General features: G+C 47.8%; 1 protein-coding gene across 2 annotated transcripts in view; it reads right to left on the bottom strand.

Annotated features, from left to right (window-relative positions):
- The window catches only part of CPQ (carboxypeptidase Q), a 1,788,882-nt gene that overhangs the window by 960,946 nt on the left and 804,875 nt on the right, over window positions 1-23,061 (bottom strand). For both annotated transcript variants that reach the window (XM_069220517.1, XM_069220518.1), the window contains exon 4: window positions 9,784-9,991. In XM_069220517.1, the coding sequence (XP_069076618.1) occupies window positions 9,784-9,991 (208 nt within the window). The remainder of the gene's footprint in view (window positions 1-9,783; window positions 9,992-23,061) is intronic.

Raw genomic sequence — 23,061 nt, 5'->3', positions numbered from 1 at the left:
TTGTCAAAGCAGAGTCACTGGATGGTTGGGTGAAGGGTACTTTGGTTAATTCATGTGAGGGGCTGAGTGATGTAATTGCTGGAGAGCATATGTCTAGTCCTTATTTTCCAGAGCTATGCCAACACCAGGTGGAGTGTGAGTTCTCTGACCCCAGGGAGCTTACAATGGAGGCAGACTTCTGGGTGAGTACCAGAGAGTCTGAAGAGGCATTTGGGGGTGCTCCTGAGAGGAGTGGTCTAGGTAGTTCCCAACCAGGTGAGGTAGGGAAGGATTGTAGTGTCCCAGGTAGGTCCCAGTGTAGTGGGATGGGTGAGGGACCCCATGTCCAGTCTCAGAGGAGAGGGAATGGGGATGGGTTGAGGCCCAAGGTGCCCGAGATCCGGTCCCAGGTCCTGGAGGGTTCCCTGCGGGAACCCCAGGAGGGGAGCCTAGCCTGTACCATAGGGCCATCTGTTGAGGGAGACCCCACAGTGTCAGGAGAACTTGGGGGGGCGGCTGTAGCCAGCGTCCCACCAGTTCTGGTGTCTGGCAGTACTACTCCTAGTGAGGGGTTGCAGAAGTCCAGACAGAGGGTTGAGAGGGGGTTGCGGACCCCAGTGGAGAACCTGGAGGGTCAGGGGTCAGCTCTGAGTGCAGAGCCCCCCAGGAATGACCTTGGTGAGACCATTTCTGGGCTGGGGGGAATCCAGACTCTGTCAGATGGGCAGAGGTCAGGAGACCTGCGCAGCCAGACTCTTGTATGGCCCTTGGGGAAAGTGTTTCCCTTGTGGGGGGTAGGTGTGCCCCCCAGGAAGTCCTGGTGCGCCAGGCAATGATTCAACCGCAGGATGGTGACTCTGGGTTGAATGATCAGGTTCAGGGGGTAAACTCTGACCTGATGGGGGGTAAATGTGCTCCCAAGGAAGTCCTGGTGTGCCAGGCAATGGTTCAACCGCAGGGTGGTGACTCTGGGTTGAATGATCAGGTTCAGGGGGTAAACTCTGACCTGATAGGGGGTAAGTGTGCTCCCAAGGAAGTCCTGGTGTGCCAGGCAGTGGTTCAACCGCAGGGTGGTGACCCTGGGTTGGATGACCAGGTTCAGAGGGTAAACTCTGACCTGGTAGGGGGTAGGTATGCCCCCCAGGAAGTCCTGGGTTGCCAGGCAGTGATCCAGTCTGTGGGTACAGACCCTGGATTGGGAGGCCAGGTTAAGGGTGTCCCCCCTGACCTGGAGGAAGGGGCTACTGCTAACAGTGCCCCTACCATGTTGTCTTCTGGGGGGGTCACTCCTAGTTGGGTGGTTCAGGACCCCAGAAGAGAGGGCAGGGGGAGGGAAGCCTCACCCCTGGCCCTGGTCCAACCTGAAGGTACAGACCCCAGGTTGGAGGATCAGTTGCAGGTTAACATCCCTGCACTGATGGAAGAATTGTGCAGGACTGCTTCTACAAGCACCCTGACAGTTTTTGACTCTGGGGGTGCCGCTTCTGCAGGGAGGGTACAGAGCCCCAGAGGGGAGGACCAGGGTCAGGTTAACATCCCTGACCTGGTGGAAGAGAGAGTGGTCAAAGGGTGCCAGGCACCTGGGGCTACCACCCCCCACTCTCCACAGTCACAGTGGTTAGAGAGGCCTGAGGTCGGGCTCTCATCCCTGACAGTTGTCTGGGGCCACTGCGGCTTGCTGTCCTGGTGGACAGAGTTGCCCCTGGGGGGGGGAGGACGAGAGTCACACCCCGGGGGTGGAGTGGGCAACACCACTGTGTTGGCCCTGGTGGTACTATCTGCCCATTGCAATACATCTGTGAGCAAAGTAAAGTTAGGTGTTGCACAGATGGTGTCTGTAGATGTGGAGAAGGGTTCCCCATGGGTTAGCTTAGTGGGCCCTGAGAGTATGGACAGAGGGATCCAACTGGAGTCAGGAAGGCGTAGAACTGGAACATGCCCCTGCTGTTGTGGGCCTGGGTCCTTGTTCTATCGCCCCAATCAGGGAAGTACATCAAGGTATTGATTGTTCTCCCCTGGCTTTAGGCTGGTAGGGGGTCGTGTTGGACTTTTGCTTATGCAGGGTCATCCCCAGACTTTTTTGCCTCCTGCCTCCTATATTTTTCTGACATGTTGCTGTTGGCTTTTCAACTCTGAGCACTTTACCACTGCTAACCAGTGCTAAAGTGCATATGCTCTCCTGTTTAAATTGTATGTAAGTGGTTTATCCATGATTGGCATATTTGATTTACTAGTAAGTCCCTAGTAAGGTGCACTAGAGGTGCCAGGGCCTGTAAATCAAATGCTACTAGTGGGCCTGCAGCACTGGTTGTGCCACCCACATAAGTAGCTCTGTAATCATGTCTCAGACCTGCCACTGCAGTGTCTGTGTGTGTATTCTTACACTGTAAATTCGACTTGGCAAGTGTACCCACTTGCCAGGCCTAAACCTTCCCTTTCCTTACATGTAAGGCACCCCTAAGGTAGGCCCTAGGTAGCCCCAAGGGCAGGGTGCAGTGTATGGATAAGGTAGGACATATAGTAATGTGGTTTATATGTCCTGACAGTGAAATACTGCCAATTTCGTTTTCACTGTTGCAAGGTCTGTCTCTCTCTCATAGGATAATATGGGGGCTACTTTTAAATATGATTAAAGTGTAGATTCCCCTAGAGAGTAGATGGACATGTGGAGTTTGGGATCCCTGAACTCACAATTTAAAAATACATCTTTTAGTAAAGTTGATTTTAAGATTGTGCGTTTGGAAATGCCACTTTTAGAAAGTGAGCATTTTCTTGCTTAAACCATTCTGTGACTCTGCCTTGTTTGTGGATTCCCTGTCTGGGTCAGTTTGACAGTTGGGTTGTTTTTCACCTCACACCAGACAGTGACACAAAGGGAGCTGGGGTGTGATCTGCATTTCCTGATTAGCCATCTCTGCTAGGAGGGAGGGGTGGAGTGGTCACTCTCATCTGAAAGGACTGTGCCTGCCTCTGACAATGCTGTCTCCAGCCCCCTGGTGTGTGTCTGAGGCCTTGCCTGGGCAAGGCAGGATTTCACAAGAAGGTGTGAGTCCCCTTTGAAGAAAGGTGACTTCAAAGACTAAAATGGGTATAAGAAGGGCACCCAAACTTACAAACTTTAGAAACACTTCTGGAATCAAGGGGAACCTCTGCCTGGAGAAGAGCTGATCGCTGAGGAACAAGTGCTGCCCTGCCTGTGACTGTGCTTTGTGGAGCTTTCCTGCAGTGCTGCTTCTGCCAGAGTAAGAGGGCAAAGACTGGACTTTGTGTGCCTTCCATCTTGAAGAAGAAATCTCCAAGGGCTTGATGTAGAGCTTGCCTCCTGTTGTTGAAGTCTCAGGGATAGCAAAGACTTCTTCCTGCCAGCACCTGGAGTCTCTGGAGAGATCCCTACTCTGCTCTGTGGTGCCCTTCCAGTTCCTGGGACCCTGAAAGGAGAGGCTGGCAGCCTAAGGACAAAAATACACGCACCGAGCACCGTGCGGAGAAAAGATCGACGCGAATCCGATCGCGGCTGAGAAAACGACGCAACGCCGGTTCCGCAGCTGAGAAACGACGCCGCAGGAAACGCGACCGAAAAACCGACGCCCGGAGCAGGAGAAACAACGCGCAGCATCGCTGACGGAGGCTGAGAAATCGCACCCTGCGCCGCGGGACTTTCGGATCGTCGTGTGGCTGGCTTTTTCAACGCGCACCGCCGTGCCGAGTTGTTTTCGACGCACACAGCCGTGCAGGGTTACTTTCGACGCACACCGCCCGTGCGGGGTTATTTTTGACGCAAACCAGGTACATTTTCACGCTAGCAGCGCTAGTGTGGTGTTACAACTACCTAAAGACTCTTTTTTTATTTTAAACCTTTAAAAAATCATAACTTGACTTGTGTATGTTGGATTTTTGTCGTTTTGGTCTTGTTTTGTCTAGATAAATATTTCCTATTTTTCTAAACTGGTGTTGTGTCATTTTGTAGTGTTTTCATTAAGTTACTGTGTGTGTTGGTACAAATACTTTACACCTAGCACTCTGAGGTTAAGCCTACTGCTCTGCCAAGCTACCAAGGGGGTAAGCAGGGGTTAGCTGAGGGTGATTCTCTTTTATCCTAACTAGAGTGAGGGTCCTTGCTTGAACAGGGGGTAACCAGACTGTCAACCAAAGACCCCATTTCTAACAGTAGTCTTTTACAATAGATCCATTCATTTTTCATAGACTGAAGACTGCTGGTGTGCATAACATCTGTAGATTCATATCACATAAAGTGACATTCATGGTCCCGCTATTATCAAAACTACTGTTTGACCTTTATGTGCTTCTATTGACAGAAGTGCTTGGTGCAATACTAGGTGTTTTTTTTTATATATTCAAACCATATTCATACTCACATTCACTTGGATAATGGCTAGAAGAACCAGCTAAGTCTTAAAATGGATAAATAAGAGCTTTCATTGTTTGAATGACACTACATCCAAAATCCTAAAGCTGTGTGGGATTATAAGCAAACCCTGTCCATCTGAATGGATTTTAATTCATTCTTGATTTAGCTCTGAATGTTGAATTAAAAGAAAATACAAAACCTTCTTGATCATCAACTGAGATCTTACCTTTTCTCCCCAGATCAATGATGTGGCATGAGAAATTGGGTTGGAGGTTGACTGTGGTGTGAGCCCTGGTCAAGTAGCAACCACAGTCCTCGCCAGGGTAAGACACAAGCAAACCCCAAATTAACCAGTGCTCAGCCCAGCCCCTTGGTAGCTTGGCACAGTGCATTTAGGCTTAACTTAGAGACAATGTGTAAAGTATTAGTGAAACACTTCAACCAGTAACACAGTGAAAGCACCACACAAAAAGATCCCACACCATGTTAGTAAATAGAGCAACATTTATTGAATAAAACAAGACCTGAACAACACAAATCCAATCAGTAGAACCAGACTTATGAATTTTAAAGAATAAAGTGTAAAAGAGCGCCTAAAACACAAAGCTCCAACCGTGGCTATCTGGTTGCTCTGGACCGGGTCAAAGTCAAATGTTGAGGCCAACTGCGATGGAGCGCAGGTCGGATACAGTCACAGATTAGTCCTGCTGATTGTAGTGAACCGGAAGGAGCAAGGAGAGCATTGAGGCATGTTATCTGCATGGTGGGAAGAGGAGGATGGGCGTCGTGGACAGGTGAACTGGAGCTTTGTGTTACCGGTCCCCCATGAGCAGCCGATGCTACAGTGTGAAGAGACAAGCTGTTGGCACTTCACACTCATTTTGGTGCAAGTGGCACGGTCTCTTTGCGAACAGGCCCATTCAGGGTCGCAAAGAGCTGATAAGTTTGATTTCAGCACCCGTGAGTCACACCAGGAGTCCAGAAGCTGAGAGGCTCACTGCAGCTGGGTACAGGCACTGTTTGGGGAGTCTTTTATGTTCCCGAGGCTCAGATCAGGAGGCAGCAGACAAGCCCTTGGAGTCACTTTGGGGTCCTTTGCTCAAGATGAAGCTGCAAGTCCAGTTCTTCTTCCCCAAGCAAGAGGGCAGCATGTCAGCACGGCAGGGAAACAGTTCCTTTAGAGCAGCAATCCAACAGAGTAGCAGTCCTTGTACCAACACAGCAGTCCTTCTTCCTGGCAGAGTATCCACAGGTCCAGAAGTGTGCTGAAGAGTTGATGTCTGAGGTTCAGTATTTATATATAACTGTGCTTTTGAAGTGGGGAGAAGCTTCTAGAGGTGCACAGTTGCCCTGCCTCCCTGGCCCTGCCTCTAGACTAACTGCACAGCGAATGCAGCCTTTGTGTGGAGACAGCACACAGCCTGTTCACATCTAAGAGGGGGTAGGCCTAACTCCTCCCACCCATCCTGCCAATGATATCTTATCGAGGCACACCTAAGTTCCCCATTGTGTGTGGCTTTCTATGAGGAATACACAAAGCCCAGCTGTAATCCACACCCAACCATGGGACCCAGAAACAGGCTGCAGGCACTAAAAGGCTAAGGCAAGGATCGGACAACTTTCTAAAAGTGGAATTTTCATAACTGCAATTTAAAATCCAACTTCACCATAAGTTAGGATTTTAAATTGTGATTGCAGAGACTCCGAATATGAAGGTATTACCTGTTCTCATATGGAAATTACACGAAAATGTAATAAGGTAATTCCAATGTTATCCTATGGGAAAGGTAGGCCTTGAAGTAGTGAAAAACGAATGTAAGAATTTTTCATTAACAGGACATGTATGAGTTAAACGTGTATGTCCTTTTTAAATACATTGCACTCTGGGCTGTTCATGGCCTACCCTAGGGGTGCCTTATATGTATTAAAAAGAAAGGTTTAGGCCTGGCAAAAGAAGGCTTACTTTGCCTGGTTGAAATGGCAATTTAAAAATACACACACACTGCAATGGCAGGCCTGAGACATGTTTGAAGTGCTACTTAAGTGGATGGCACAATTTATGCAGCAGGCCCACTTATAGCATTTAATTTAAAGTCCCTGGGCACATGAAGTGCACTTTACGAAGGACTTATAATTAAATTAAACATGCCAATAGGGTATAGGCCAATGTTACAATTTTTTAAGGAGAGTACGCAAGAACTTTATCACTGGTTAGCAGTAACGAAGTGTGCAGAGTCCTAAGGCCAGTAAAAACGAAGTCAGCAAAAACAGAGATATGAAGGCAAAAGGTTAGAGGAAAACCATGCCAAGGATGCTAGGTCTAACATGTGTCCTTCCATCTGAAAGTGGGGAAAACTACCCGACCCATTGGGAGTTCTCTTCCCTAAGGTAGAAGAACCTGGAGAGACCATCAGCAATGGCATGGTCTGTCCAGGACACTGTTCCACCATAAAGTTCATTCCCTATAGGGAAATGGACCACCTCAACAGTTTGGGATTCTCACCTCTCATCAGCATCAACCATCTGAGGGGTCTGTGTTCTTTCTGAACCCAGAAGTGAGCACCAAACAGGTATGGTCTCTGCTTCTTCAGTGTCCATTCCACTACAAAGGCTTCCCTCTCTCTATGGCACTCCCCCTCTGTGCCCGGGGATGTAACCTCCTACTGATGAAGGATACATGGTAACCCAGGCCCTCTTCATTTAGTTGTGACAGCATGGCTCCCATGCCATGCTCTGAGGCGTCTGTCTGTACAATTAATTATTTTTAAAAAGTCAGGGGCCTTGAGCACGGGTGTAGTGCACATGGCCTTCTTCAGGGTGTCAAAAGCATTCTGGCATGCCTCTGTCCAGATCACCTGACATGGCTGCTCTTTAGAAGTCAGCTGTCAAGGGTGCTACCATGGTGCCATACCCCTTGACAAATCTACTGTAATAGCCAGTGAGGCCTAAGAATGCTCTTACTTCTGTCTGGGTCTTGGGGGATTCCCAAGCCAGAATTGTTTGAATCTTGGCCTGCAGGGGCTGAACCCTGCCTCCTTGAACTTGGTGATCCAAGTAGACCACTCAACCCTGCACTATCTTGCACTTACTGGTCTTGATTGTCAGGTCTGTCCTCTACAGAGCCTGAAGCACTTCCTTGAGGTGGCACAAATGGTCCTCCCAACTAAACTAAAGACTGCAATGATGTCTAGATCGGTGGCAATGTAGTTCTCCAACCCAGCGACAACCTGATTGACCAAACTCTGAAAGGTGTCAGGGTCGTTCTTCCACCCAAAAGGCATTACCCAGAACTGTAAGTGCCCTTCTGTGGTTGAGAACACAGACTTCTCTTTGGCCCCTTAGGTTAAGGCAATATGCAAGTATCCAGACGTTAAGTCAAGCGTGCTGAAAAATGTGGCAGCTCCCAACCAATCTATGAGCTCATCAGCTCTAGGGATGGGGTGTGTGTCAGTCTTGGTGACTGCATTGAGCCCCTGTAATCCACATGGAACCTACGTTCTGGGGTGGCAGCTGAGGGGCAGCCTTGTGGATCAATACCACTGTGCTGGACCAAGGGCTGTTTGAGGGCCCCCTAACTCCAGCATTTTGGAAACCTCCTCCTTAATGCACCCTCTTACCTTATCAAACAACTGGTAGATTTTACTCTTATCTGGTGTGCTCTTATCTGGTGTCCCCAGTGTCAATATCATGTAATGATTAAAAGTGTAGTGAGTCCTGGGGTAAGGGTGAATATAGAGGAAAACTTCCCCAACAACTGGAGGCAGTCTCACTGTTGATCTAAGGTCAGTGCAGGGGAGAGGCTGACACCTTCCATTGACCCATCCTGCACCTGAGAAGAAAGGAGGTTGGGGAGAGGTTCACTTTTCTCCTCCACTCCATCATCCGTGACCATGAGCATGGGCCATGAGCATGGTTAACAAAGACCTCTCAAAGCGGGGCTTGATGTGATTGACGTGCAAAACCCTTAAAGGGTCCCTGGTAGGCTTCAGGCCCACCAGGTATGCGATCTCCCTCTTGCACTCTTTCACCTCATTGGGCCCAGACCAATGTTGTTGTAGGGCCCTGGGCTTCATCACCCATACTTTTTGGCCAGGCTGAAACTCGATCAGAGTGGCCTTCTGTTCGTACCACTGTTTCATGGCCTCTTAAGAGGCTAGATTCGCCTTAGCTTCATCTGGGTATGGAAGGTTAGCATGTAGCTGACCAAATCCTTGGGACTCTTCCTGGGCACTTGGTCACACAACTCCTTGACCAGACTGAGAGGTCCTTGCACTGGATACCAATATATGAGCTCAGACGTGCTGAAGTCAACCCCCTTCTGAGGCACCTCCCGGTACGCAAACAACAGGCATGGAAAGAGGATGTCCCACTTCTGCCTCAAGGGCTCTGACAGGCCAATGATCATGCCTTTAAGGGTCTTGTTGAACCTCTCAACAAGTCCATTGTCCTGAGGGTGATAAGGAGTGAAGCACATATAGGTTACCCCACACTCTTTCCACATGGCCTTTCTGTACGCTGACATGAAGTTGATACCAACTGTTTGACACCACCTCCTTGGGGAACCCCACACAGTTAAAGATCCCCATTAGTGCCTGTCTAGATGAAACTATTAACTCTCCAGGTTCACCTCTATGTAAGATGCATTTCTAGCTCTCTGAAAGTGTTTGTATGAAGAAAGTAAGACTATATCTGTGCGTGACCACCCACTCCTAACTACAGCTTCTTTTGACATACATTAAAATCTTTATATGTATTTTCAAAGCAAATAGAAAGTGAATATTGGCTTGCTTGCTCGAGTTACCTCAGAATTTCAAGACTTTATAAAGGTCCTTGACCTTTGACCTTGTTGCTGTTTATGTTCACTGAACTTCTAGGTGACTTGCAGTATTCTTATAATGTGTTGCTGGGGGAACGTTATCCCATACATAGTACCTCATCTCCCTCTGCTTTTATGAAATAAATTATAGATGCCTACAACCAATTGAGTAGATGTTAAACTGGATTAACTGGTGCCATAGGAATCACATTAATTGCATGACATCAGAGGGATAGTTTATCCTGACGTCGGTACAGTGTGCCATGTCTTTGTATATTGTGCCATGTCTTTTTGCCATGGGCTCTACCACATGTAGTGTTTATGTGTGTGGTAGTGGCTGCATAGAGCGTACATAGCTGGAAGACAGCGGAGTGCAGTACAGGGTGTGATGAAGTTAAAATGTTAGGGAACACTTTTTTAGCACAAAAATTCTGTGGGAAAAGGCATCAGATTCCCTTGCTAGTCTCTTAATGCTTATTCTAAAATACAAATGGATAACAAAGAGATGATTTATAAAAATCATTTTCTTTGTACGACATGCATGATTTTAATATCTCATCAAAAATATCACTTTTGGACATGATCTTTGTTCTTCATACAGATAAAAATAATCACACACCTGTTCTGGATACTTGCTGCCGACAATTTCTGCCACGGTATTAAAAGAATCTGCATCGGGGTAGGTCCTGGCTCCCATCTTCAAACGGACACTAATCTTGGTCCCGCGCGATGCCATGCGCTGCATCATTTCAGCATCTTCCACTGCAATGCAGGCAGTGGGGATTTTGGGCACTCCGGACTGGTAGTCTTGCCATCCTGTGTGAGGGCTGAAATGTTTATCATTAATATCTCCAGGTTGATACACAAGGCAAAACCAAATAAATATCATAAAACAACGCCAAATAAACCAAGTGCCTCAAAAAGAACCCTAATACAAACTTTTCTTCATTAAAGGTATCTCTATAATGTAAATGTGAGAATGATATGGATCCTCGAGTATAGGTCTGTACAGTGACAAGAATCAGCATAAATATTTTGCAGCTGTTTTAGATCTACAACAATTAGGTGTTGGGCTCACACAGTTTAGCATAGTTTAGGACGGCTACGATCATCTAGTGGGAACAGCAAGCAAAACCTCATGAGACGACTTAACACATACACAAATACCTTGTATATTCCTTTAATTGATGCACTTTATTTTTAATTCTACACGCATCTGATAGCCTAATTCTGCAACAGTTTGCTATTCTCGCTCAGTAATGGAAGGTTCTAGATGAGTCAGGACGCACATGCAGGTGTCCGTTACCAAATATAGCCGTAAGTACTGCCTGCTCTTAAGCAGAACCAGGAAAGTTTCTCAGTTAAGAGTTTTTGGTGAAACAGATCGCGGGATATCCCGCCCCACTCCAAAAGACCTTGTCAGCAATCAAATGCTAGTAGTCCAAATGGGTGTTTAAAAGAGCCTACAATCAGAGCAAAGCCAAGGCTGCTGGTTTAAGGAACATTTTTAGCAAAGAACATTTGTTTTTGTTCCTGCAGTCTGCAAAGGTCAACAAAGCTCCTTTGCAAGGCCAGCTGCAAAAATGAGCTCGAGATGGGGATCTAAACATATTAGCAAAGTAATGCGCTGCAGTTTGAGTCCGGCTTACATGTAACATTCTAAAATGAAATTCTGAATATGAGACTTATGTTTTTAGTAACAATCCACAAAGACATACATTCAAGTTTAAGTGATTGGTAAATGTGGATATTGAGAGGCATGTAGGTTTCCTCCTACAGTTTGCATAGATTTCCCCATTTACTCATTTTGAGAATAACAAACATTCCCAGGAGTGTGAATGGAAATCTACATAAAACGTAGATCTTCTCACACACTCCTTCACCTGCAAACTTACTGTTGTAGATTGTCCACCGGGAACACAGGCATCAGTATGGTAAAAAATCTCCCACAAAAATCATACAAAACAAGTGGGTGGTAGGGCAAATTAGGCACACGCACTCCAGCTTTGCTTAGAACTACATTTATGCAAGCAAACAGGGTGGAAAAATATTAGAAATGAGTGATAACATTGTCAGTGTTCACTCTATTTCCAGTGACCCCTCCTGTTTCCCTTACTCTGAAGTATGACAGGAGAATCTATCCTACTTGCAGATTGTCACTTCATAAAAGGAAAAGGAAAACAATTTCCACTGTAAGGTATCTATTTGCAAGTGCCTGCAATGTGCATACACTGGTACTGGGAAACAGTAGTATGTCGTTTTCTTCATAGGTATCAGTAACTTACAACTGATTATTCCTACTTGTGGAAAGTATAACTGCTTTAGATCCAAATGCCGGAGATGTACCTTCCAGGGATTACAACACCTGCCTGCAACACACCTTGTAATCAAGTGAGTGATTCTTGTCAACTCCACCACCCATTTCCAGAGCAAACTCATTTAATGTACCAATCATAGCCAGACTGCCTACATAATAAAGGAACCCACATACTAAACCTCTTTTTCATCCTTCACTACGTCGGTGAACATCTTTGTAGGTCTGCCCCTTCTTATGACGAGGAATTATTTGAGGATGAGGAAAGATAAAGGATCAATATCTTGGTATGTCCAGTAAAGCTGTCAATGTCAGATACCACTTTTCACCTGATGTGCTCCTGGGTATGGTTGCTGACTAGGAGCGGGAATTGGATTCATCTACAGCTCGCTTCCAGGCTACACCAGACATGTCAAAATTTTAGCTGCCTTCCATTTTATGTCCACTGGATCTTTCCCAAGGGGCTCCACTGGCAAAGCTGGAATGTCACATGCAAGGCAGTCCTGATGCTTACGTCAGGTACTGAGATGCATCACAGAAAATTGCTCCAGTTTATTGCCACCCCGCAGTCAGTGGTGGGAAGGCAAATGGTGTCAAGGGAATTTTATGCCTTTACCAACTTCCTTTGTGTGCTAGTGCCATTGACTGCACCCTTGTGGCACTTCAGCCACCTCACCACACAGCACACTTTTTCCTCAACAGACATCGCTGGCCCGCCATCATCATTTCAATGTTAAGCAGTTCAAATTACCAAAATTTGTTTATGTTGTTTATGAAAGGAGTCCGATAGTGCTTTCCCAACATGGACTAGGCAAACTTCCTGGAGCACCTCTCTCAGACATTGGTGACACAAGTAGATACTCCATCGGTAACAGGAGGGAATTTTTAACTGTGTATTGGGCACCAACCTGGCTAGCACTCAAACACGCAAGTGATTCCCAATACTAAAGCAATTACATTGTTGTTAGCACACTGGGAACTGCTGGATGTGTTACATTGCATAAACAAGACTCATGGGGAATACTTGTTCTATTTCCCCCACATAAACTACATGTACATTTAGATGGAGTGGTATGTTTGAAGGTGCTTCAGTCATCAATAGATCATGCTACGTATCTGAGTAAATCCCTCCCAGATCACAACACTTTAGAGATAGTTCTGAAATGAGGGAGAATACCCACACCTATAACAAACTGAAAAATGAAGCCTCATGGCTAGCCAACCGAATGATCAAAGAAGAGCTGAAGAACGTAATCTGGAATTACTTTCCTGAAAATGGTGGAACCCCCTCCTCCTGAATAACGGACTGGTAGGTCTTTCAGGTCACCCTACTAGAGACAAACATAAAAACGAATATACTGGTGTGATAGACACTAGAAAAAAACCTTAAACAGCTCAAAAGCACACTACGGAAAATAAAGAATGTAAAGATAGCCGACCCTTCAGCAACAGGCGACTTAGCTAGAGAACAGAGGGAACACACAGAGATGCTAGACTGCCTACTACAAACCCACAGCATGCACAATGCAGAGAGTACACACACTAAACCAATGGGCAGGACGCTTCTTGGCTTGAATCCCTAACTTGATTGTCCGCAACTCAAAAGGTTTTGGTGCATACATAGGAGGAGATTAATACGGCCTTTAACCCCTTCCCCGCCACGGACGTAATGGTTACGTCCATGGCAGCGCCCGTGTGGCGCCATGGACGTAACCATTACGTCCAGGGACTGGCAGTCGGGGGAAGCGCTAGCGCTTCCCCCGAGGGCCGCCCCCCAACACCCCCAGGCCAGGGCTGAAAGGGGAATCCCTTCCCCTTTCACGCCCATCCCCCCCCGCCCCCCCCATGACGTCAGCGCGCGATCGCGCGCTGATTTCATGGAAACGGGGAATGACGCGCTGGAAGCCATTTGCTTCCAGCGCGTCAAGGGAGAAGGTGAGTATTTCACCTTCGTGCGGGGTGGGGGTGCTCTCAGAGAGGCATCGAGGGAAAGGAAAGGGTTTTCCTTTCCCTCGATGTCTCTTTGAGCATTCCTGCTGCCCGATCGCGATGCGATCGGGCAGCAGGAATGCCCACTAGACACCAGGGATTTCTGTATGTGTGTGTGTGAGTGAATATTAGTGTAGGGGAGCGACCCCTTGGGCAAGGGTCGCTCCCCTTTGGGGGCACATGCTTTTTACGTCGTTTCTGCCCCCCCTGGGGGCAGATTGGCCCTATTTTTAGGCCGATCTGCCCCCAAGGGGGGCAGAAAGCCACTAGACACCAGGGATTTTATTGTTGCTGTGTATTTTTTGTGTTGGGGGGCGGCCCCTTGGGCAAGGGTCGCTCCCCTTTGGGGGCACATGTATTTTACGTCGTTTCTGCCCCCCTTGGGGGCAGATTGGCCCTATTTTTAGGCCGATCTGCCCCCAAGGGGGGCAGAAAGCCACTAGACACCAGGGATTTTATTGTTGATTTGTATTTTTTGTGTTGGGGGGCGGCCCCTTGGGCAAGGGTCGCTCCCCTTTGGGGGCAAATGTATTTTACGTCGTTTCTGCCCCCCCTGGGGGCAGATTGGCCCTATTTTTAGGCCGATCTGCCCCCAAGGGGGGCAGAAAGCCACTAGACACCAGGGATTTTATTGTTGATGTGTATTTTTTGTGTTGGGGGGCGGCCCCTTGGGCAAGGGTCGCCCCCAGGGGCCCTCATGTATTTTTGGGCAGTTCTGCCCCCCTTGGGGGCAGAGAGGCCTATTTTTTTTAGGCCTTTCTGCCCCCAAGGGGGGCAGAATCCCAATAGCGCCAGAAATAGTATGTATGTATGTGTGCTTTGTGTTGGGGGGTGGCCCCTTGGGCAAGGGTCGCTCCCCCCAGGGGCGCAATGTATTTATTGTCGTTTCTGATTGGCCCTATTTTTAGGCCGATCTGCCCCCAAGGGGGGCAGAAAGCCACTAGACACCAGGGATTTTATTGTTGATGTGTATTTTTTGTGTTGGGGGGCGGCCCCTTGGGCAAGGGTCGCCCCCAGGGGCCCTCATGTATTTTTGGGCAGTTCTGCCCCCCTTGGGGGCAGAGAGGCCTATTTTTTTTAGGCCTTTCTGCCCCCAAGGGGGGCAGAATCCCAATAGCGCCAGAAATAGTATGTATGTATGTGTGCTTTGTGTTGGGGGGTGGCCCCTTGGGCAAGGGTCGCTCCCCCCAGGGGCGCAATGTATTTATTGTCGTTTCTGCCCCCCTTGGGGGCAGATTGGCCCTATTTTTAGGCCGATCTGCCCCGAAGGGGGGCAGAAAGCCACTAGACACCAGGGATTTTATTGTTGATGTGTATTTTTTGTGTTGGGGGGCGGCCCCTTGGGCAAGGGTCGCCCCCAGGGGCCCTCATGTATTTTTGGGCAGTTCTGCCCCCCTTGGGGGCAGAGAGGCCTATTTTTTTTAGGCCTTTCTGCCCCCAAGGGGGGCAGAATCCCAATAGCGCCAGAAATAGTATGTATGTATGTGTGCTTTGTGTTGGGGGGTGGCCCCTTGGGCAAGGGTCGCTCCCCCCAGGGGCGCAATGTATTTATTGTCGTTTCTGCCCCCCTTGGGGGCAGATTGGCCCTATTTTTAGGCCGATCTGCCCCCAAGGGGGGCAGAAAGCCACTAGACACCAGGGATTTTATTGTTGATTTTTATTTTTTGTGTTGGGGGGTGGCCCCTTGGGCAAGGGTCGCCCCCAGGGGCCCACATGTATTTTTGGGCAGTTCTGCCCCCCTAGGGGGCAGATATGCCTATTTTTTAGGCCTTTCTGTCCCCAAGGGGGGCAGAATCCCCATAGCGCCAGGGATACTATGTATGTGTGTGTGTGCTTTGTGTGGGGGTGTGGCACCTTGGGCAAGGGTCGCCCCCCCCCAAATGGTGCAATGTAATCTGGGTGATTTCTGCCCCCTCCCCTTGGGGGTAGATTGGCCTATTTTTTTTTTAGGCCCATCTTCCCCCAAGCAGAGAAGACTAGACACGGGAAAATGAAAAAATGGTTAGTGGCGGAGTGTTTGTCAACTGGCGAAGTATTTACTTTTATGATAATAACAGTTTTTCTCCTTTTTGTTTTAGTTCAAAGCTTTTGCTGACTTTGCTGTGGCTTGTTGCAGTTTTGGCAGTAGTTGTCCTGCGGTTTGCGTAGTTGCATGTTTTAGGTAAGTAAATAAATTTACTCCAAGTGAGTATTGTTGCAATGCATGAATGACATGTTTGTAGGTGGTGTACTGAATGCAGGATTGTGTGTGAAATTGTCCTTAGAGTTATGCACAATGATTATTGTGTTGTCTTATGTCTAATTTGCTTTTTTTTTTCTCTTTTTAGTGGGATATCGTTGGTGATTGCTGTGGCTGTGCAGAGTAGTTGCTGGTGAGTCAAGCTTTTTCAGGCAAGTGAGCAGTATAGTTTTTGAGTTTATAATTCTTAGTGATAAACCTATACTTTGTTACTTATCTTACACAGTGCTGTTTGTTGGTGGTGTATTTGTCCAGTTAATTTTAGTAGGAAGGATCATGGCCAGCCGTAGGATGACCGCTCAGCAGGTTGTTAGTGTGCTTTTTGAGTCATCTTCTGACCATGAATATGAGACTGACTCTGCATCTGAGGCAGAGGAGGAAGTGCAGGATTCTGGAAGTGAATTTTCTGTCAGAGATGAATCATCTGATGATGAAGCCACTCTCAGTGCTGATGAAGGGCCTGTTTTAGAGGAGGACAGTGATGTGCCAATGGTGCAGGAGCCAGCGGCTGAAAGGCTTCCCATTGGAAGACCTGACGCATGGGTTGCACCAAACATGGAGCAGCCACAGTTGCCTGCGTTTACTGGTTTTCCAGGGTGTCGAGTTAATACGGAAAACTTTTTGCCCGTCAACTTTTTTGAGTTGTTTATGGACGATATATTTTTGGAAGAGATTGTTGAGCAGACTAATTTGTATGCAGAGCAGTTTTTGAGGGACAACGCTGCCAGACTTAGGCCACACTCTAGAGCTAGCCGGTGGATTCCCACAAATCTGGAAGAGTTGAAAAAGTTCTTGGGTTTAACTTTTTTGATGGGGCTGATAAGGAAGCCGTCGCTGTCTTCATATTGGTCTACTAGTCCCTTGATGGCAACTGCTATATTTCCTGCCATCATGAGTCGTAACCGGTATGAGCTTCTTCTTCGGATGTTGCATTTTGTAGATAATGCTTTAGCCTTGCCACGAGATCATCCTGATTCTGACCGTCTTTTTAAGATTAGACCTGTCCTTGATCATTTGGTAGATCGGTTTTCAGAGATCTATGTTCCAGGGAAAGAAATATCTGTAGATGAGTCTTTGGTCCTGTTCAAGGGTCGTTTGGTTTTTAGGCAGTACATTCCTAGCAAGAGGGCACGGTATGGAATTAAATTGTATATGCTGTCAGAAAGTAGTACAGGATATGTTTATAATTTCCGGGTCTACACTGGTAGGGATTCCAATATTGACCCCCCTGGTTGTCCTCCCACTTTTGGAGTTAGTGAGAAAATTGTGTGGGAACTTGGTAGACGACTGTTTAACAAAGGTCACCATTTATATGTAGATAACTTCTACACTGGAGTTCGGTTGTTCAAGGAGTTGTTCAGAGTGGACACTGTTGCTTGTGGCACAATCCGCTCTAATCGGAAAGGCTATCCAAAAGAGCTTGTCTGTAAAAAACTTGAGAAGGGACAGTGCAGTGCCTTGCGGAATGATGAGCTGCTAGCTCTGAAATTTGTAGACAAGAGGGATGTATACATGCTAAGCACCATCCATGATGAGAGTACTTCACCTGTGGCTGTTTGGGGTCAGGTTGCCGAAGTGCGCAAACCTGTGTGCATCTTAGACTATAATAAGCACATGGGTGGTGTTGATAGAGTAGATCAGAGGTTAGAACCTTACACTGCTGCTCGTAAGTCTTATGTGTGGTATAAGAAATTAGCGCTTCACTTGTTCCACTTGGCAACTTTTAATGCTTTTGTTGTGTTTAAGGATAGTTCTCCAGAGTCAAGGATGACATTTGTGAAATTTCAGGAGTCTATCATAGCTAGCCTTGTTGTGCTGGAACAGGCAAGAGTTCCTAGAGAAGCAGTGGTGGAGGATGTGGCTAGATTGAAAGATCGTCACTTTGCTGAGCACATTCCTCCCACGGCCAAAAAAAACTTTCCTGCTAAGAGATGTAGAGTCTGTGCTCGAAGAGGTATCAGGAAGGAGACTAGGATGTACTGCCCTGATTGTCCTTCAAAGCCTGGGCTGTGTGTGGGTGGCTGTTTCAGGAGCTACCACACACAGAAGAATTATTGGGAAATTCCGTGAGCGTAAACTGGTGTTTTATATTTTTATATGTTCGGTTTCACGGTTGGCATTAGTCATGTATTCAGTTAGAGCTTTTGTGTTTGTAGTTTTGTACTAATTTATGATTAGTGGTTTCTTTGTTGTTTAAAAACAAAAAAAAGGGGATGGCATGTGTAGAGTGGCGCTTGGCTGGCGGTGTGTGTGGGGTGGCGCTTGGCTGGCGGTGTGTGTGGGGTGGCGCTTGGCTGGCGGTGTGTGTGGGGTGGCGCTGGGCTGGCGGTGTGTGTGGGGTGGTGCTGGGCTGGCGGTGTGTGTGGGGTGGCGCTTGGCTGGTGGTGTGGGTGGGGTGGCGCTTGGCTGGCAGTGCCGGCCAAACGCCAGTCCACACACTCATCAGCTGGTGTGATTGCTGTATCAGGCATGTGGGCGTATGAAAGTGATGGGCCCTTGACTGGCGCTGTCTGTGGATGCGAGTCTTGTAATGTGCTGGGCCCGTGGCTGGCGGCGTGAATGGTCTAGTGCATGTCATGTATGAAAGGTGTGTGAATGGACTGTAAAGCGGTTGGTGCCTTGTCGTGGCTTTACAGCTCACGAGCTGTGAGTCATTGGTTCAGTTTTTTGGCCTTTCAGTTATTACCAGTGCATTTCACTTTTGTGAAATCTCTTGTTAATAAAATTTGATCTACTGAACCATCACTCACCCTCGTGCCAAATCCAACCAGTATGTGTGGTACAAATGACAAAACCTGCTCCGCTGTAATCAGGCGTCGCAGCACACTTGAGACACGCTAGGTGCCTCAGGTGGGACCCCGATGATGAAGCATGCCACCAACTTGGTTGGTGGGTGAGGGGTCTTCTTCACATAACCTAAGTGTGTTTCTTTTCACAATTTTAGTGTTTGGCACATCACGGACGTATGTGCACACATCAAAGTGATATATTCCAAAAATACCTGTGTTTGGGGGGGAGGGCCCACCTATGTTTTTGGTCCTGGGTGCGGCCGTCATGTAGGGAAACCTACAAAACCCAGAAACTTTTTAAAACTAGGCACCCCAAGGAGTCTAGGGAGGTGTGGCTTGTGTGGCTCCCCCAACATTTTCTTACCCAGACTCCTCTGTAAACCTCACAATTTGCATAAAAAAGCATATTTTCCTGATTTTTCTTAGTAGGATCACCGCTCCAGCACAAAATTCCTACTCCCCAGTTTTCCCCTCAGTCTCCCAAGTAAAATGACACCTCACTTATGTGGGTCCCCAAAGCAGAGTCCGTCTAAAGATGTATAAAAGAATATGCCCTTATAAACTTGCTGTGCTATCCCTTCTATCCCTTCAGGTTTTGGGCCTTATTATGTTGCAGGCACCTGGGCCACCCACACAAGTGAGGTATCATTTTTATCGGGAGACTTGGGGGAACGCTGGGTGGAAGGAAATTTGTGGCTCCTATCAGATTCCAGAACTTTCTGCCACAGAAATGTGAGGAACATGTGTTTTTTTAGCCAAATTTTGAGGTTTGCAAAGGATTCTGGGTAACAGAACCTGGTCCGAGCCCCGCAAGTCACCCCTCCTTGGATTCCCCTAGGTCTCTAGTTTTCAGAAATGCACTGGTTTGGTAGGTTTCCCTAGGCGCCGGGTGAGCTACAGGCCAAAATCCGCAGGTAGGCACTGTTTTCTCCCAAAATTGTGGATGTGTCCACGTTGCGCTTTGGGGTGTTTCCTGTCGCAGGCGCTAGGCCTACCCACGCAAGTGAGGTATCATTTTTATCGGGAGACTTGGGGGAACGCTGGGTGGAAGGAAATTTGTAGCTCCTCTCAGATTCCAGAACTTTCTGCCACAGAAATGTGAGGAACATGTGTTATTTTAGCCAAATTTTGAGGTTTGCAAAGGATTCTGGGTAACAGAACCTGGTCCGAGCCCCGCAAGTCACCCCTCCTTGGATTCCCCTAGGTCTCTAGTTTTCAGAAATGCACAGGTTTGGTAGGTTTCCCTAGGTGGCGGCTGAGCTAGAGGCCAAAATCTACAGGTAGGCACTTCGCAAAAAACACCTCTGTTTTTTTCCAAAATTTAGGATGTGTCCACGTTGCGCTTTGGGGTGTTTCCTGTCGCCGGCGCTAGGCCTACCCACGCAAGTGAGGTATCATTTTTATCGGGAGACTTGGGGGAACGCTGGGTGGAAGGAAATTTGTAGCTCCTCTCAGATTCCAGAACTTTCTGCCACAGAAATGTGAGGGACATGTGTTTTTTTAGCCAAATTTTGAGGTTTGCAAAAGATTCTGGGTAACAGAACCTGGTCCGAGCCCCGCAAGTCACCCCTCCTTGGATCCCCCTAGGTCTCTAGTTTTCAGAAATGCACAGGTTTGGTAGGTTTCCCTAGGTGGCGGCTGAGCTAGAGGCCAAAATCTACAGGTAGTCACTTTGCTAAAAACAGCTCTGTTTTCTGTGATATGTCCACGTTGTGTTTTGGGGCATATCCTGTCGCGGGCGCTAGGCCTACCCACACAAGTGAGGTATCATTTTTATCGGGAGACATGGGGGAACGCTGGGTGGAAGGAAATTTGTGGCTCCTCTCAGATTCCAGAACTTTCTGCCACAGAAATGTGAGGAACATGTGTTTTTTTAGCCAAATTTTGAGGTTTGCAAAGGATTCTGGGTAACAGAACCTGGTCCGAGCGCCGCAAGTCACCCCTCCTTGGATCCCCCTAGGTCTCTAGTTTTCAGAAATGCACAGGTTTGGTAGGTTTCCCTAGGTGGCGGCTGAGCTAGAGGCCAAAATCTACAGGTAGTCACTTTGCTAAAAACAGCTCTGTTTTCTGTGATATGTCCACGTTGTGTTTTGGGGCATATCCTGTCGCGGGCGCTAGGCCTACCCACACAAGTGAGGTATCATTTTTATCGGGAGACGTGGGGGAACGCTGGGTGGAAGGAAATTTGTAGCTCCTCTCAGATTCCAGAACTTTCTGCCACAGAAATGTGAGGAACATGTGTTATTTTAGCCAAATTTTGAGGTTTGCAAAGGATTCTGGGTAACAGAACCTGGTCCGAGCCCCGCAAGTCACCCCTCCTTGGATTCCCCTAGGTCTCTAGTTTTCAGAAATGCACAGGTTTGGTAGGTTTCCCTAGGTGGCGGCTGAGCTAGAGGCCAAAATCTACAGGTAGTCACTTTGCTAAAAACAGCTCTGTTTTCTGTGATATGTCCACGTTGTGTTTTGGGGCATATCCTGTCGCGGGCGCTAGGCCTACCCACACAAGTGAGGTATCATTTTTATCGGGAGACATGGGGGAACGCTGGGTGGAAGGAAATTTGTAGCTCCTCTCAGATTCCAGAACTTTCTGCCACAGAAATGTGAGGAACATGTGTTATTTTAGCCAAATTTTGAGGTTTGCAAAGGATTCTGGGTAACAGAACCTGGTCCGAGCCCCGCAAGTCACCCCTCCTTGGATTCCCCTAGGTCTCTAGTTTTCAGAAATGCACAGGTTTGGTAGGTTTCCCTAGGTGGTGGCTGAGCTAGAGGCCAAAATCTACAGGTAGGCACTTCGCAAAAAACACCTCTGTTTTTTTCCAAAATTTAGGATGTGTCCACGTTGCGCTTTGGGGTGTTTCCTGTCGCCGGCGCTAGGCCTACCCACGCAAGTGAGGTATCATTTTTATCGGGAGACTTGGGGGAACGCTGGGTGGAAGGAAATTTGTAGCTCCTCTCAGATTCCAGAACTTTCTGCCACAGAAATGTGAGGGACATGTGTTTTTTTAGCCAAATTTTGAGGTTTGCAAAGGATTCTGGGTAACAGAACCTGGTCCGAGCCCCGCAAGTCACCCCTCCTTGGATCCCCCTAGGTCTCTAGTTTTCAGAAATGCACAGGTTTGGTAGGTTTCCCTAGGTGGCGGCTGAGCTAGAGGCCAAAATCTACAGGTAGTCACTTTGCTAAAAACAGCTCTGTTTTCTGTGATATGTCCACGTTGTGTTTTGGGGCATATCCTGTCGCGGGCGCTAGGCCTACCCACACAAGTCAGGTATCATTTTTATCGGGAGACGTGGGGGAACGCTGGGTGGAAGGAAATTTGTGGCTCCTCTCAGATTCCAGAACTTTCTGCCACAGAAATGTGAGGAACATGTGTTTTTTTAGCCAAATTTTGAGGTTTGCAAAGGATTCTGGGTAACAGAACCTGGTCCGAGCCCCGCAAGTCACCCCTCCTTGGATCCCCCTAGGTCTCTAGTTTTCAGAAATGCACAGGTTTGGTAGGTTTCCCTAGGTGGCGGCTGAGCTAGAGGCCAAAATCTACAGGTAGTCACTTTGCTAAAAACAGCTCTGTTTTCTGTGATATGTCCACGTTGTGTTTTGGGGCATATCCTGTCGCGGGCGCTAGGCCTACCCACACAAGTGAGGTATCATTTTTATCGGGAGACGTGGGGGAACGCTGGGTGGAAGGAAATTTGTAGCTCCTCTCAGATTCCAGAACTTTCTGCCACAGAAATGTGAGGAACATGTGTTTTTTTAGCCAAATTTTGAGGTTTGCAAAGGATTCTGGGTAACAGAACCTGGTCCGAGCCCCGCAAGTCACCCCTCCTTGGATCCCCCTAGGTCTCTAGTTTTCAGAAATGCACAGGTTTGGTAGGTTTCCCTAGGTGGCGGCTGAGCTAGAGGCCAAAATCTACAGGTAGTCACTTTGCTAAAAACAGCTCTGTTTTCTGTGATATGTCCACGTTGTGTTTTGGGGCATATCCTGTCGCGGGCGCTAGGCCTACCCACACAAGTGAGGTATCATTTTTATCGGGAGACGTGGGGGAACGCTGGGTGGAAGGAAATTTGTAGCTCCTCTCAGATTCCAGAACTTTCTGCCACAGAAATGTGAGGAACATGTGTTATTTTAGCCAAATTTTGAGGTTTGCAAAGGATTCTGGGTAACAGAACCTGGTCCGAGCCCCGCAAGTCACCCCTCCTTGGATTCCCCTAGGTCTCTAGTTTTCAGAAATGCACAGGTTTGGTAGGTTTCCCTAGGTGCCGGCTGAGCTAGAGGCCAAAATCTACAGGTAGGCACTTCGCAAAAAACACCTCTGTTTTTTTCCAAAATTTAGGATGTGTCCACGTTGCGCTTTGGGGTGTTTCCTGTCGCCGGCGCTAGGCTTACCCACGCAAGTGAGGTATCATTTTTATCGGGAGACTTGGGGGAACACTGGGTGGAAGGAAATTTGTAGCTCCTCTCAGATTCCAGAACTTTCTGCCACAGAAATGTGAGGAACATGTGTTTTTTTAGCCAAATTTTGAGGTTTGCAAAGGATTCTGGGTAACAGAACCTGGTCCGAGCCCCGCAA

This window comes from Pleurodeles waltl, chromosome 2_2, assembly GCF_031143425.1.
Source record: "Pleurodeles waltl isolate 20211129_DDA chromosome 2_2, aPleWal1.hap1.20221129, whole genome shotgun sequence".
Classification (NCBI taxonomy): domain Eukaryota; kingdom Metazoa; phylum Chordata; class Amphibia; order Caudata; family Salamandridae; genus Pleurodeles; species Pleurodeles waltl.
Note: the sequence above shows the minus strand (reverse complement) of the source record. Positions and strands in the feature narration are given on the sequence as shown.